General features: G+C 46.4%; 1 protein-coding gene across 1 annotated transcript in view; it reads left to right on the top strand.

Moving 5' to 3' along the window:
• EIF2D (eukaryotic translation initiation factor 2D) overlaps positions 1 to 15,529 on the top strand; it is a 118,678-nt gene that overhangs the window by 85,770 nt on the left and 17,379 nt on the right. Inside the window, exon 11 of the mRNA XM_063955170.1 lies at positions 3,203 to 3,292. Coding sequence (XP_063811240.1) covers positions 3,203 to 3,292 — 90 coding nt within the window. The remainder of the gene's footprint in view (positions 1 to 3,202; positions 3,293 to 15,529) is intronic.

Below are 15,529 nucleotides of genomic sequence, written 5' to 3'. Positions count from 1 at the left end.
ATTTGCAGAGAGATTTGACATGGTGGAGTATGCTCCGTTCCATTCGAGGCCTCTGCAACGTCTGATCCTTTCCAAATGGAATGGTTGTCATCATACAATAAAAACGCAGACTATGGTCCTTCCCCTGGGAGTAAGGCGGTTATTAGTCTGGTGGCTACAGATATTCCATCTGGACAAAGGGAGACCCTTGTGGATATCAGATTGGGAAATTCTGACAACAGATGCCAGTCTTCAGGGCTGGGGAGCAGTGTCAGGAAGGAGTTGCTTCCAGGGGCAGTGGACCAAGGAAGAAAGTTGCCTGTCAATAAATATATTGGAACTTCGGGCCATATATATGGCACTTATTCATGCAATGGACATCCTTCAGGGGAAACCAATCCAAATCCACTCGGACAATGCAACGGCAGTAGCGTACCTCAACCATCAGGGAGGAACTTGCAGCCAGAATGCAATGAAGGAGGTAAGTCACACAATAAAGTGGACAGAACTTCATCATCCAGCCTTGTCCGCAGTGTTCATTCTGGAAGTCCTAAACTGGGAAGCGGATTTTCTCAGTCGACATGCCATTCATGCAAACGAATGGGCTTTACACCCAGAGGTCATCCAAAATCTGGTAGACAAATGGGGGTTACCGGAGTTGAGGTGTTTATACACGGTGAGCTAAATCTGTAAGAATTTGACTGTATAGTCAAAATCTTATGAAGAGTTAGTGCATATCTCAAGTTATTAGGCATCGTAAGGCTAGATAGACTGTGCAGGCAAGTCAATCTTGACTATCTAGTGTACTATCTAGAACAAAGAATAGTCAAAATTGCCACTTAGTCAAAATCTCACATAGACAAAATCTCAAGCAGATAATCAAAATCTGTACTATCTGGGCTCTGGGGGAGTTCAAAAGAAATCGCATAGTCAAAATCGGACATAGCAAGGATCTCACCGTGTGTACACACCTATAGATCTCATGGCGTCACGCCAGAACAACAAAGTTCCTGCATACGGGTCAAGAACAAAGGATCCCAGAGCGATCTTTGTGGATGCCCTGTCAGTGAGGTGGGACTTTCATCTAGCCTATGTGTTTCCATCGATCGCCATGTTTCCCAGGGTAATGCAAAAGGTAAAACAAGGAAAGGGCGCCGTGATACTAATAGCTCCGGCTTGGCCAAGAAGACATTGGTACGTAGATTTGCAGAGGTTGTCTATGGATGCTCATTCCTTCTCCCTCAACGTTCAGATCTACTGTCTCAGGGTCCTTGCTGTCACAAGCACATGGATCGACTGTATTTGACGGCGTGGCTCTTGAGACTTCCATCCTGAAAGCAAGAGGATTCTCACCAACAGGTAGATCAAACTATGCCCAAAGCAAGGAAACCTTCCTCAGCTCGCATTTATCACCGAATATGGCAAACCTATATTCAATGGTGCAATGACTTGAAATTTGACCCTAGGGCGTTCAGAGTTTCCGGAGTCCTAGCATTCCTTCAGGCAGGAATGGACAGAGGTCTACGAGTGGCTTCCTTGAGAGTGCAAGTGTCACCATTAACTGTGTGGTTCCAAAAGAAAATTGCTAAACTACAGTATGTGCACACTTTTTTATCCAGGGAATGCTACGCATTCAACCTCCTTTTGTTCCTCCTACAGTGCCTTGGGACTTAAGTTTAGTCCTAAAGGCTATTCAAGTTGCCCCATTTGAACCACTTAAACGAGTGGATGACCGCTAAAGATCTCTTTCTACTGGCTATTGCTTCAGCTAGAAGAGTTTCAGATTTAGGGGCATTATGTCACCCTCCTTTTCTGATTTTTTTTGTTTGTTTTTTGTTTATCCAGATAGAGCGTTTCTCAGAACCAGATCTGGGTGTCTTCCTAAGGTGGTGTCTAAATTCCACCTTAACAAAGAAATTGTAGTCCTGGCCTTCCAGGGGCCGGACCTTTCCGCTGGAGATGCATCGTTGGAAGTAGTCCGTGCCTTAAGGATCTACGTGGATCGCACCAGTGCCATCAGAAAGACGGACACTCTCTCCGTTTTCTATGGTTTTCACAAGAGAGGATGGCCTGCTGACAAGCAGACACTGGCGAGATGGCTTCGGATGACGATTTCAGAAGCATACTCAAGCTGATCTCCCTGTTCCGGCTAATGTCTCTGCTCACTCTACTCGTAAGGTAGGTCTGTCATGGGCAGCACAATGTGGTGCTTCAGCAGAACAGATATGTAAGGCAGTCACATGGTCTTCCATTAACACATTCATTAGACGTTATGCCTTTGATACCTTTGCCTCTCAGAACGCTAAATTCGGGCAAAGGATTCTCATGTCCAATCAGGAGCGTCCCCACCACTAAATTGCTTTGCGACATCCCAATATTATCCTGTGGATAACCTGTGGACCCTGCCGGAGATATATTCGTTATGGTAAAACTTACTGTTAATAACGTTATTTCTCCTAAGTCCACAGGAATCCCACCCTGACGCACCTTATTTGAGGATCATTTTACTCCCTAACCTCTTCTCTTCTTTCTTGTACGGAAGGGTGTGCATGTGTGTTCTTCTCGCCTGATTAGGGCTCTCTATGATGCTCCTGACTTGAGCTTTGTAAAACAACTGATTTGCCTGAGCCAGAAGGCAGGATATATGGACGGGCCCGTTGCACGCTGGGAGGCCGAAAGCTTTAACTAATTGGGATATGATGACGCAACAGCGAATTTGCACCAGTGTTCTCCTGTGGATTTAGGAGAAATAACGTTATCAATGGTAAATTTTACCATAACGAATATTTCCATGCATGTTATATACAGTGTTGAAAAGGTGGACTAAAGAGCCATGGATAATTGAAGTGGGGTTACTTTGTGAGAACGTGGCACTTTATTGGCTAGCCATGGTTTGGCTCGGTCACACTCTATCTTCTTGAGGACCGGATCACCATTGCCATTCTTAAATATGAACAAGAAAGATTAATCCATCATTCACAATGGGCCTTGTACCATTGTTGTGTGTTGTTTTTTTTATTATTATAAACTATGCTACTAGTTACAATTAAAATATAGTGGGTATAGTAAATTAGGTTTTATTGTAAACTATCAATTTAATGACATTTGTGTTAAATTATTTGTAGAATTTTAAAGTGATGATCAGTTTTAGATCAAAAGTAAAAGGTTATCCCTGTGAATGTTCTGTCATACCCTTTGCTTTGATTTCTTGGTTATTTTGCAGGAAAGGTGACCTCCTCACTCAGACCGATGTCAGAAGTGTCATCATCACTTACGTAAAGATCAATGAACTAGTCCACCCTGACAACAAGAAGTGAGTTCATTGACAACTGCTGGCATGTACAGTATCTCACAATTCACGTCTGGTTCTGTGAAGCATCTTGTAGATTTCTAAGAGGCTGTTGCACCTATTTGAATACTCCTTGCCAAATCTGTACCATAGAGAGAAAGGATTAAGGCTGGTTACTCTACTTGACACTTTCAGTATCATATTTTCCACTTTTAAAGAGACCATATACAATACTTAACCATATATACACCCATGCTGGAGATAGTGCGTCCAGCTCTATGCGAGTCCCAAGAAGTCAGACATTCCAGTGCATATTCTGCTTTGTTTTACTACAAGCAGCAATGGACTTCATTATAGCGTCATGGTTCATTAATGCAGTTTATGATACAATGAAGATAATTCTTAACCCACATGATGTTCGTTGGTAAATAGTCTGAGTGGCTTTCTTTCCTTCCTGCCATTAAAGCACAGCTGCTCTTAATTGGTTCATTGGCTACTTACTTTCATACCAGGTTTAGTATGTGTACAATAAAATCCATACCTCCCAACAAATTCATTTTGAAAAACAGGACTTTGCACATGTCCAAAAAGGGGGAGTGTATTTGCTGCACACCCCATTTCCTCCATACCTTGAGCATCTCGGCTTCACCCAGGGTCAATCCTCTCCTTGTCTAGATGCCGTGCCCATGCTAACTGCATCTGTTCAGTTCACCCACTGCTCTGCACAGTGCAGCCCCCTGCTCATGGGGACAGTGCCTGAAAGTGGGATTGTTCCACTGAAATTGGGACCATTTATATATATATCTCCATAGAAAACAAATTGCAAGGTGGTAGGACAAATATATTTTGCTCCTCAACTGCACTTTTGCAAAATGTTGCATTTGCAGGTTTTTTTTAAAATCTGATTTATTTTTAGTTTTCGGGAAAAGAGTATAAGAATACGTATGAAAGCATACAAAATAACTGTAGCATTCACATGAAAATAAAAAAAAGAACACGTAAGTGTAGCAAAATGGAAGCTTGCTCAATGCCATGGTACTCATTAAGCTGAGAACTATACCACATTTGTCAAGCATGTATATGAGACATAAAAGAAGTAGGAGGATAATGGGGTGGAAAGAAGTAATAAAGAAAGGGCATAGCACCGAGAGAATTAAGAAAGTTGGGTGTGGGGAGGGAGGGGGCTAGAGAGAGAGAGAGGCCAAATCATGTTCATACCTAGAACAATAAAATTTCCCCTGAGAATACTATTAAAGGCAGAGACAAGGAGCATCAACATTACAGTAGAAGGTACAAAAAGTCAGGCAGGAGAGTTCCATGGGCCAAGGTGTTGCGATACAGAAACCAGTCACACCAGACCATGAGAAGCCTATTGGAAGCGTTATGCAGATTTCTCTTTCAATAAGGCTTTGGAACACTGGACCATGGGGATTGCAGATTGGGGCTGGACTCGTGCGCTTAATGCAAACTCTAGCTTTAAACCCAAGCTCCTCCGCCTACACCCCCATGATTCCAGTCTTCTTTAGATGCCTATATGGAGTAAGGCATGTTTTAGAAGGGCTGTGCAGCCCTTGTTTTAGTAAGTTGCTTTATACTTCTATTTATATTTTTTTTCTTTTCATTTGTAACTAGGATTGTGCGCTGCTTGTTGCATTGCACAGTGGTAGTACAGCAGGAGCTGTGTTCAGCTGGCCAGCAAAAGCTGCGTCAGCGGCAGGGGGGTTCGCAGCGAGGTCTTCCACAGCACTATGGCCGCAATACAGGTTGAGTATCCCGTATTCAAATATTCCGAAATACGGAATTTATTGAGTGAGACTGAGACAGTGAAACCTTTGTTTTCTGATGGCTCAATGTACACAAACTTTGTTTAATACACAGCGTTATTAAAAATATTGTATTAAATGACCTTCAGACTGTGTGTATAAGGTGTATATGAAACATAAATGCATTCTGTGCTTAGACTTAGGTCCCATCACCATGATATCTCATTATGGTATGCAATTATTCCAAAATACGGAAAAATCAGATATCTAAAATACTGCTGGTCCCAAGCATTTTGGATAAGGGATACTCAACCTGTATAGGCCATCTGGTCCCAGGGACCGATGCACGCAGTCTCCTTTTTAAAGGGGACAGCGGTTGGTGCAGTCATGATTGGCAGCCGCCATTTCTCTCTGTTCTTTTCTTCTTGTGACTCCACTCCCATACACAGAGGGGGGGGCGTGCGCTACAGGCTGCCGTGTTGGAAGATATAGGCTACACCAGGGTCAACCCCAGCAAGAGAGGAGGAGGAGGTGTTGGAGGAGAGTGGAGACCGGAGGCGGCAGAGCTACAAACGCTGCATTCCCCATCCTGCAGTAGTACAGTCTGGGAGTCTTACTCACAGCAGGAGAAGTTAAACAATGTGGGCTCTGCATGTAGAGCTGCTGCCAGGACTGTTTTCTCTCCTCTGAAGTCACTACCTTCAGGGGGGCACTTTGTCCTGTTAAAGCCTTTTGCATTTTACAAAGAGAAATGTCTCACCTATGTGTGTCTATGTATGCTATATTTTACTGTCTCACACTCGCCTATGTGTGGTTATCAGTGCATATTGCTGTGTCACTCACCTATGCATATATATGTACAGTATATATTGCTGTCCCACACTCCTATGTGTGGTTATCAGTTACATTTCTCTATCGTCCTAGTGGATGCTGGGGTTCCTGAAAGGACCATGGGGAATAGCGGCTCCGCAGGAGACAGGGCACAAAAAGTAAAGCTTTTCCAGATCAGGTGGTGTGCACTGGCTCCTCCCCCTATGACCCTCCTCCAGACTCCAGTTAGATTTTTGTGCCCGGCCGAGAAGGGTGCAATTCTAGGTGGCTCTCATAAAGAGCTGCTTAGAGAAAGTTTAGCTTAGGTTTTTTATTTTACAGTGATTCCTGCTGGCAACAGGATCACTGCAACGAGGGACAGAGGGGAGAAGAAGTGAACTCACCTGCGTGCAGGATGGATTGGCTTCTTGGCTACTGGACATCAGCTCCAGAGGGACGATCACAGGTACAGCCTGGATGGTCACCGGAGCCGCGCCGCCGGCCCCCTTGCAGATGCTGAAGTAAGAAGAGGTCCAGAATCGGCGGCTGAAGACTCCTGCAGTCTTCTAAAGGTAGCGCACAGCACTGCAGCTGTGCGCCATTTTCCTCTCAGCACACTTCACACGCAGTCACTGAGGGTGCAGGGCGCTGGGGGGGGGCGCCCTGGGAGGCAAATGAAAACCTATTAAAAGGCTAAAAATACCTCACATATAGCCCCCAGAGGCTATATGGAGATATTTAACCCCTGCCTGGATTCACAAAATAGCGGGAGACGAGCCCGCCGGAAAAGGGGCGGGGCCTATCTCCTCAGCACACGGCGCCATTTCCTCTCACAGCTCCGCTGGTCAGGACGGCTCCCAGGTCTCTCCCCTGCACTGCACTACAGAAACAGGGTAAAACAGAGAGGGGGGGCAAATTTAATGGCAATATTTTGATATATATAAAGCAGCTATAAGGGAGCACTTATTATAAGGCTATCCCTGTCATATATAGCGCTTTTTTTGGTGTGTGCTGGCAGACTCTCCCTCTGTCTCCCCAAAGGGCTAGTGGGTCCTGTCTTCGTGTAGAGCATTCCCTGTGTGTCTGCTGTGTGTCGGTACGTGTGTGTCGACATGTATGAGGACGATATTGGTGTGGAGGCGGAGCAATTGCCAAATATAGGGATGTCACCTCCTAGGGGGTCGACACCAGAATGGATGCCTTTATTTGTGGAATTACGGGATAGCGTCAACTCGCTTAAGCAGTCGTTTGACGACATGAGGCGGCCGGACAATCAATTAGTGCCTGTCCAGGCGCCTCAAACACCGTCAGGGGCTGTGAAACGCCCTTTGCCTCAGTCGGTCGACACAGAGCCAGACACAGACACTGATTCCAGTGGTGACGGTGACGAATCAACCGTATTTTCCAGTAGGGCCACACGTTATATGATTTTGGCAATGAAGGAGGCGTTACATTTAGCTGATACTACAGGTACCACTAAACAGGGTATTATGTGGGGTGTGAAAAAACTACCTATAGTTTTTCCTGAATCAGAAGAATTAAATGACGTGTGTGATGAAGCGTGGGTTGCCCCTGATAAAAAGCTGATAATTTCAAAGAAATTATTGGCATTATACCCTTTCCCGCCAGAGGTTAGGGAGCGCTGGGAAACACCTCCTAGGGTGGACAAGGCGCTAACACACTTATCTAAACAAGTGGCGTTACCCTCTCCTGAGACGGCCGCACTTAAAGATCCATCAGATAGGAGGATGGAAAATATCCAAAAAAGTATATACACACATGCAGGTGTTATACTACGACCAGCTATAGCGACTGCCTGGATGTGCAGTGCTGGGGTAGTTTGGTCAGAGTCCCTGATTGAAAATATTGATACCCTGGACAGGGACAATATTTTACTGTCGTTAGAACAAATAAAGGATGCATTTCTTTATATGCGTGATGCACAGAGGGATATCTGCACACTGGCATCACGGGTAAGTGCTATGTCCATTTCGGCCAGAAGAGCTTTATGGACGTGACAGTGGACAGGCGATGCGGATTCAAAACGGCATATGGAAGTTTTGCCGTATAAAGGGGAGGAGTTATTTGGAGTCGGTCTATCAGATTTGGTGGCCACGGCTACAGCCGGGAAATCCACCTTTCTACCTCAAGTCACTCCCCAACAGAAAAAGGCACCGACTTTTCAACCGCAGCCCTTTCGTTCCTTTAAAAATAAGAGAGCAAAGGGCTATTCATATCTGCCACGAGGCAGAGGTCGAGGGAAGAGACAGCAACAGGCAGCTCCTTCCCAGGAACAGAAGCCCTCCCCGGCTTCTACAAAAGCCTCAGCATGACGCTGGGGCTTCTCAAGCGGACTCGGGGACGGTGGGCGGTCGTCTCAAAAATTACAGCGCGCAGTGGGCTCACTCGCAGGTAGATCCCTGGATCCTGCAGATAATATCTCAGGGGTACAGGTTGGAATTAGAGACAGATCCACCTCGCCGTTTCCTGAAGTCTGCTTTACCAACGTCCCCCTCCGAAAGGGAGACGGTTTTGGAAGCCATTCACAAGCTGTACTCTCAGCAGGTGATAGTCAAGGTACCTCTTCTACAACAAGGGAAGGGGTATTATTCCACTCTATTTGTGGTACCGAAGCCGGATGGCTCGGTAAGGCCTATTCTAAATCTGAAGTCCTTGAACCTGTACATAAAGAAGTTCAAGTTCAAGATGGAGTCACTCAGAGCAGTGATAGCGAACCTGGAAGAAGGGGACTTTATGGTATCCTTGGACATCAAGGATGCGTATCTCCACGTTCCAATTTACCCCTCACACCAGGGGTACCTCAGGTTCGTTGTACAAAACTGTCACTATCAGTTTCAGACGCTGCCGTTTGGTTTGTCCACGGCACCTCGGGTCTTTACAAAGGTAATGGCCGAGATGATGATTCTTCTTCGAAGAAAAGGCGTATTAATTATCCCATACTTGGACGATCTCCTAATAAGGGCAAGGTCCAGAGAACAGCTAGAGATGGGATTAGCACTATCTCAAGAGGTGCTAAAGCAGCACGGATGGATTCTGAATATTCCAAAATCCCAATTAATGCCGACAACTCGTCTGCTGTTCCTAGGGATGATTCTGGACACGGTTCAGAAAAAGGTTTTTCTTCCCGAGGAAAAAGCCAAGGAGTTATCCGACCTGGTCAGGAACCTCCTAAAACCAGGAAAGGTGTCTGTGCATCAATGCACAAGAGTCCTGGGAAAAATGGTGGCTTCTTACGAAGCAATTCCAGGATAACCCTGTCTCCAAGGACAAGGGTATCTCTTCTGTGGTGGTTGCAGAGGGCTCATCTATTGGAGGGCCGCAGATTTGGCATACAGGATTGGATCCTGGTGACCACGGACGCCAGCCTGAGAGGCTGGGGAGCAGTCACACAAGGAAGAAACTTCCAGGGAGTGTGGTCGAGCCTGGAAAAGTCTCTTCACATAAACATTCTGGAACTAAGAGCAATCTACAATGCTCTAAGCCAGGCGGAACCTCTGTTTCAAGGAAGACCGGTGTTGATCCAGTCGGACAACATCACGGCAGTCGCCCATGTAAACAGACAGGGCGGCACAAGAAGCAGGAGTGCAATGGCAGAAGCTGCCAGGATCCTTCGCTGGGCGGAGAATCACGTGATAGCACTGTCAGCAGTGTTCATCCCGGGCGTGGACAACTGGGAAGCAGACTTCCTCAGCAGACACGATCTTCACCCGGGAGAGTGGGGACTTCATCCAGAAGTTTTCCACATGCTAATAAACCGTTGGGAAAGACCAATGGTGGACATAATGGCGTCTCGCCTCAACAAAAAACTGGACAGGTATTGCGCCAGGTCAAGAGATCCGCAGGCAATAGCTGTGGACGCGCTGGTAACACCTTGGGTGTACCAGTCGGTGTATGTGTTCCTCCTCTGCCTCTCATACCAAAGGTATTGAGAATCATACGGCAAAGCGGAGTAAGAACGATACTAGTGGCTCCGGATTGGCCAAGAAGGTCTTGGTACCCGGAACTTCAAGAGATGGTCACGGACGATCCGTGGCCTCTACCTCTGAGAAGGGACCTGCTTCAACAGGGTCCCTGCCTCTTTCAAGACTTACCGCGGCTGCGTTTGACGGCATGGCGGTTGAACGCCAGATCCTAAAAGGAAAAGGCATTCCAGAAGAAGTCATTCCTACCTTGATTAAGGCAAGAAAGGAAGTCACCGCGAAGCATTATCACCGCATTTGGCGGAAATATGTTGCGTGGTGCGAGGATCGGAGTGCTCCGACGGAGGAATTTCAACTGGGTCGTTTCCTACATTTCCTGCAATCAGGATTGTCTATGGGTCTCAAATTGGGATCTATTAAGGTTCAAATTTCGGCCCTGTCAATATTCTTCCAAAAAGAATTGGCCTCAGTCCCTGAGGTCCAGACTTTTGTCAAAGGAGTACTGCATATACAGCCTCCTGTGGTGCCTCCGGTGGCACCGTGGGATCTAAATGTAGTTTTAGATTTCCTCAAATCCCATTGGTTTGAACCACTAAAAAATGTGGATTTGAAATATCTCACATGGAAAGTGACTATGTTACTGGCCCTGGCTTCCGCCAGGAGAGTATCTGAACTGGCGGCTTTATCTTATAAAAGCCCTTTTTAATTTTCCATTCGGATAGGGCAGAGCTGCGGACGCGTCCGCATTTTCTCCCTAAGGTGGTATCAGCGTTTCACCTGAACCAGCCTATTGTAGTGCCTGCGGCTACAAGTGACTTGGAGGACTCCAAGTTGTTGGACGTTGTCAGAGCTTTAAAAATATACATTTCAAGGACGGCTGGAGTCAGAAAATCTGACTCGCTGTTTATACTGTATGCACCCAACAAGTTGGGTGCGCCTGCTTCTAAGCAGTCGATTGCTCGTTGGATTTGTAACACAATTCAACTTGCACATTCTGTGGCAGGCCTGCCACAGCCTAAATCTGTTAAGGCCCATTCCACAAGGAAGGTGGGCTCATCTTGGGCGGCTGCCCGAGGGGTCTCGGCATTACAACTCTGCCGAGCAGCTACGTGGTCAGGGGAGAACACGTTTGTAAAATTCTACAAATTTGATACCCTGGCAAAAGAGGACCTGGAGTTCTCTCATTCGGTGCTGCAGAGTCATCCACACTCTCCCGCCCGTTTGGGAGCTTTGGTATAATCCCCATGGTCCTTTCAGGAACCCCAGCATCCACTAGGACGATAGAGAAAATAAGAATTTACTTACCGATAATTCTATTTCTCGGAGTCCGTAGTGGATGCTGGGCGCCCATCCCAAGTGCGGATTATCTGCAATACTTGTACATAGTTATTGTTAACTAATTCGGGTTATTGTTTAGGGAGCCATCTTTCAGAGGCTCCTCTGTTATCATACTGTTAACTGGGTTTAGATCACAAGTTGTACGGTGTGATTGGTGTGGCTGGTATGAGTCTTACCCGGGATTCAAAATCCTCCCTTATTGTGTACGCTCGTCCGGGCACAGTACCTAACTGGAGTCTGGAGGAGGGTCATAGGGGGAGGAGCCAGTGCACACCACCTGATCTGGAAAAGCTTTACTTTTTGTGCCCTGTCTCCTGCGGAGCCGCTATTCCCCATGGTCCTTTCAGGAACCCCAGCATCCACTACGGACTCCGAGAAATAGAATTATCGGTAAGTAAATTCTTATTATTGCTGTGGCACTCACCCATACTGTAAAATGGGTAATAAAAATAAGAACCGTAAGGCATGTCTTTCGGGTAAACACAATGGGGTAAATTTACTAAGATGGGAGTTCTATTTAAGATGGGATCAGATTCCAGGTATTATATTCTAGAAGGTGCTAGATAAATGAGAAGTAGAATCTGGTTGCTATGGGCAACATCCCATATTAAATAGAACCCTTAGTAAATTGTTTCACAATGGCAAATTATCTCAGTACTACTCAGATTATCCAGTGCATTAATGTAACTATGGTTATTACCGCCAACCATTACTCACGTAACCAGAATGTTTGCCTTTAAACCCTTGGCCACGCCGGAGGCATCTGGCTTTTGCACGGCGACTCAGTATCTAAAATTTTCCCAGAGTACGGGCCACCGCATGTAAAACGGGTACTTGAAATAAGGACTCGTAAGGCAGGTCTTCCAGTTAAACATAGTTTCTTTTACTGGCAGCAGACACTGTGCACATAGCATACAGAGGCTTAAGGTATAAACAGAAAATAAACACACAAACATAAGTCCTAGCACCTTTTCCAGCCTATGGTCCCACCATCCTGAACGCATACATAGTAACATAGTTTGTGAGGTTGAAAATTGTCCATCGAGTTCAACCTGTCATACCCTTTCACACTGCATGAAGCGGGTCGCACCCGGGAGCCTGACATGGGAGCTCCCAGGGTGCGACCCACCTCAGGCACTTTTCACACCGCAGTCAGCAGCGATGGCGCTTGGAGATCACATGATCTTCAAGCGCTGCCTGTACATAGAGAGTGAACGGGAAACTGGTTGCCCGTTCACGCCGCACAGTGAGCCGGGTTGAACACGTGTTCACCCCTGTTCAAGAGCAGGGTTGAAATCCCAGGTCACTCGACCCAGTATTTCAACTCTGGCACCTTTCACACCGCACATGAACACTGGTTATGCGCGTTCATGTGCCAAAAACCCGTGTTCAGAAGTTGCGGTGTGCAAGGGTAGTGATCTACACTGTAATATTTTTAAGACTAATTTTAGCTGGGGTGAATGTTTAGCCATTATTTTAAGTACTCCTTGGTGTTTTTTTTGTTTGTTTTGTTTTCTTTTTTAATAAATATATTTTGTTCTATTACTACAGTGCATGATTTACTCACCATATCCTTGTATATCCTTGTATATCCTTATCTATTAGAAATGTATCTAGCCCATTCTTAAAAGTAGTGACCGAGTCTGCCATTACTACTCTCTGAGGCAGAGAATTCCAAATACGTATTGTTTTTACTGTGATGAAACCTTTCCGTCTCTGTGCGAAATCTCATCTGATCTTGGAAGCTAAGCAGGGGCACGCCTGTTAGTATTTGGATGAGAGATTGACTGGGATAGATTAAGCTATGGTGATTTAGGCACTTGTTAAGGCTATCGCCTTACTTTGGCCAGGGATGCCCTTCCTGACTTAACGGAACAACTTTGGGTGTGAGGCCGTGTACGACGGTGCCTCTGCTCGGATGCTCTTTTGCCTCTGCTCGTAAGAAGCAAATTCATAATATTTAGGCCAAATTTATTTTTGCCCAGATTTCCACATGACTGCCCCTAAACAGTAGAGTTCACGTTTTCGCTCCTTTCAGGGTAGAGCGTCCACCATAGGTCAGTCTGCTAGCATATGCTTCTTCTCTGGTAAAGGTCACCTTCTAAGAAGAGTTTATTATTCTTGTGCTACACCGCGCTCAGAAGGGCGGATGGTCCATATCAGTGACTGTAGCGTGAAAGTCCTCTTCAGGTACCTAGCTGCTGGCTGTCCTATCCAGAGGTTACATCATCACCCTCCAGAGTCCTCCATGCTGATCCACATGAAGGACAGCATATTCTTGTCCTCCCTGGAAGTCAGGGAAGTGTATCTTTATCTAATGACTTGTCAACCGGACATGCTGTCGCACTTGGGGGTAATTCAGACCTGATCGCTGCTGTGCGTTTTCGCACAACGGGCGATCAGGTCTGAACTGCGCATGCATATGCACTTCAATGCGCAGGTGTGAAGGGGAGCGCTGGGCAGCGATGGGATGGTGTGAAATATCCAGTCGCACTGGCTATCGCAAGAAGATTGACAGAAAGAGGGTGTTTGTGGGAGGCAACTGACCATTTCTCGGGAGTGTCCAGAAAAACGCAGGAGGGACCCAGCATTTTGTGGGAGGATTCGTAACGTCAGATCCGGCCCCGATCATCGCAGCGGCTGAGTAGGTCCTGGGCTGTGCAGAGACTGTACAAACTGCTGTTTGTGCAGCTCTCCTGCACATGCGATCGCACCCCTGCACAGCGAATTCCCCCTCCCCCTGTAGGCGGCGACTACCTGATCGCAGGGATGCAAAAAAATGTACCGTAGCGAACAGGTCTGAATTACCCCTCTAGTCATGACAGTGCTGTCAGTGCCTAGTGCATCGATCTTGTTGTGCATGAAGTTGTGGGTATGATGGTCACTGCTTTCGAGACAATCACGTATGTCTGGTTTGGGTGTGGATTATTAGATCTACACTAAAAACGTCTACCACAAATGGTAGACATGCATTAGGTCGACAGGGTCAAAAGATCGACATAGTATAGGTAGACAGTAGAAATCGTCGACAGCGTCAAAAGGTCCACATGGAAATAGTAGACACAAAAAAAGGTAGTCAGATATTTTTTGGGGGGCTGTTTTATCACTTTTCTGCCACAAACAAGCCCCATTAGTATACTGCGTTCCCTCGCATCGCTCACCATGCTTCAGGCCAGGTGCTTCGCTCTGCTACCGCTGCGCATGGCACAGCTTACTATTCCCAATTATAGTCCATATGGTTGGTAAAGTATGAAAAAGTAAAAAAAAAAAAAAACTTGTCGACCATTGTCATATCGACCTTTTAACCCTGTCGACCTGTCTATCTTTTACATGTCGACCTTTTGACCCTGCCGACCTAATGCATGTCTACCATAAGTGGTAGACCTATTGGTAGACCTTTTTAGTGTAGATCTGTAGTCCGTTTCCCCGTCTGGTTTTCACTGAGTAGAATAACAGTGGTACATTTTCCATTCTTGCACTGGATGCTCAGCATCCCTCTCTTGTTCTTTGGGGGTCATTCCAAGTTGATCACTAGCTGCCGTTGTTCGCTGCTTAGCAATCAGTGAAAAAACAGCTAATCTGCGTATGCACCGCAATGCGCACGCGCATCGTATGGGTACAAAGTCCATTGTGGTTTTGCACTGGTTCTAGCGACAATTCCAATCGTACAGCCGAACGCAAGGAGATTGACAGAAAGAGGGCGTCTATGGATGTCAACTGACCGTTTTCTGAGAGTGTTTGGAAAAACGCAGACGTGGCCGGGAATTTGCTGGGCGGGTATCTGACGTCATTACCGTGTCACTCGTCGCAGCAATCATCGCACAGGATAAGTAACTACCGGGCTGGTCTTGTTTTGCACAAAATGTGTTTGCAGGCGCTCTGCTGCACAGGCATTCGCACTCCTGCAAAGTGAAAGTACACTCCCCCGTGGGCAGCGACTATGCGTTTGCACGGCTGGTAAAAACTGCTAGCGAGCGATCTACTCGGAATGACCCTCCTTGTCACTCCACATTGTGTCATAGTGATAATGGATACTAGTCTCCTAACATCAGGTACTGTGACATTACATCTCTGGCTCTAAGAGTGCAGCAGCATTGGCGCAGGCAGCCCAAATCCTTTCCAGCCAAGGAACTTAGGCTCCGGAGCTCTCAATGGTGCTCATGCCGGAAGTGGGAAATTAATCGGAAGACACGGGGGAGTGAGTTCTCACTCCAAAGGTCTGCCAACACTTCGTTCAGAAGTACAGTTTTTCCACAGGTGGATGTCATGGCTTCTCGACACGTCTTCAAAATTTAAACAGTTTTCCAGAAATCTGCTGGCTTTTTGCAGTGGATGCCTAGACAGTTCTGTGAGTTTTTTATATATTGTATCTGTTTCCACCGGCCCAAGGTTGCCTTGGGTGTTTACAA

Source organism: Pseudophryne corroboree, chromosome 2, assembly GCF_028390025.1.
Source record: "Pseudophryne corroboree isolate aPseCor3 chromosome 2, aPseCor3.hap2, whole genome shotgun sequence".
In the NCBI taxonomy this organism is placed as follows: domain Eukaryota; kingdom Metazoa; phylum Chordata; class Amphibia; order Anura; family Myobatrachidae; genus Pseudophryne; species Pseudophryne corroboree.
This window is presented reverse-complemented; position numbering and strand designations above follow the sequence as displayed.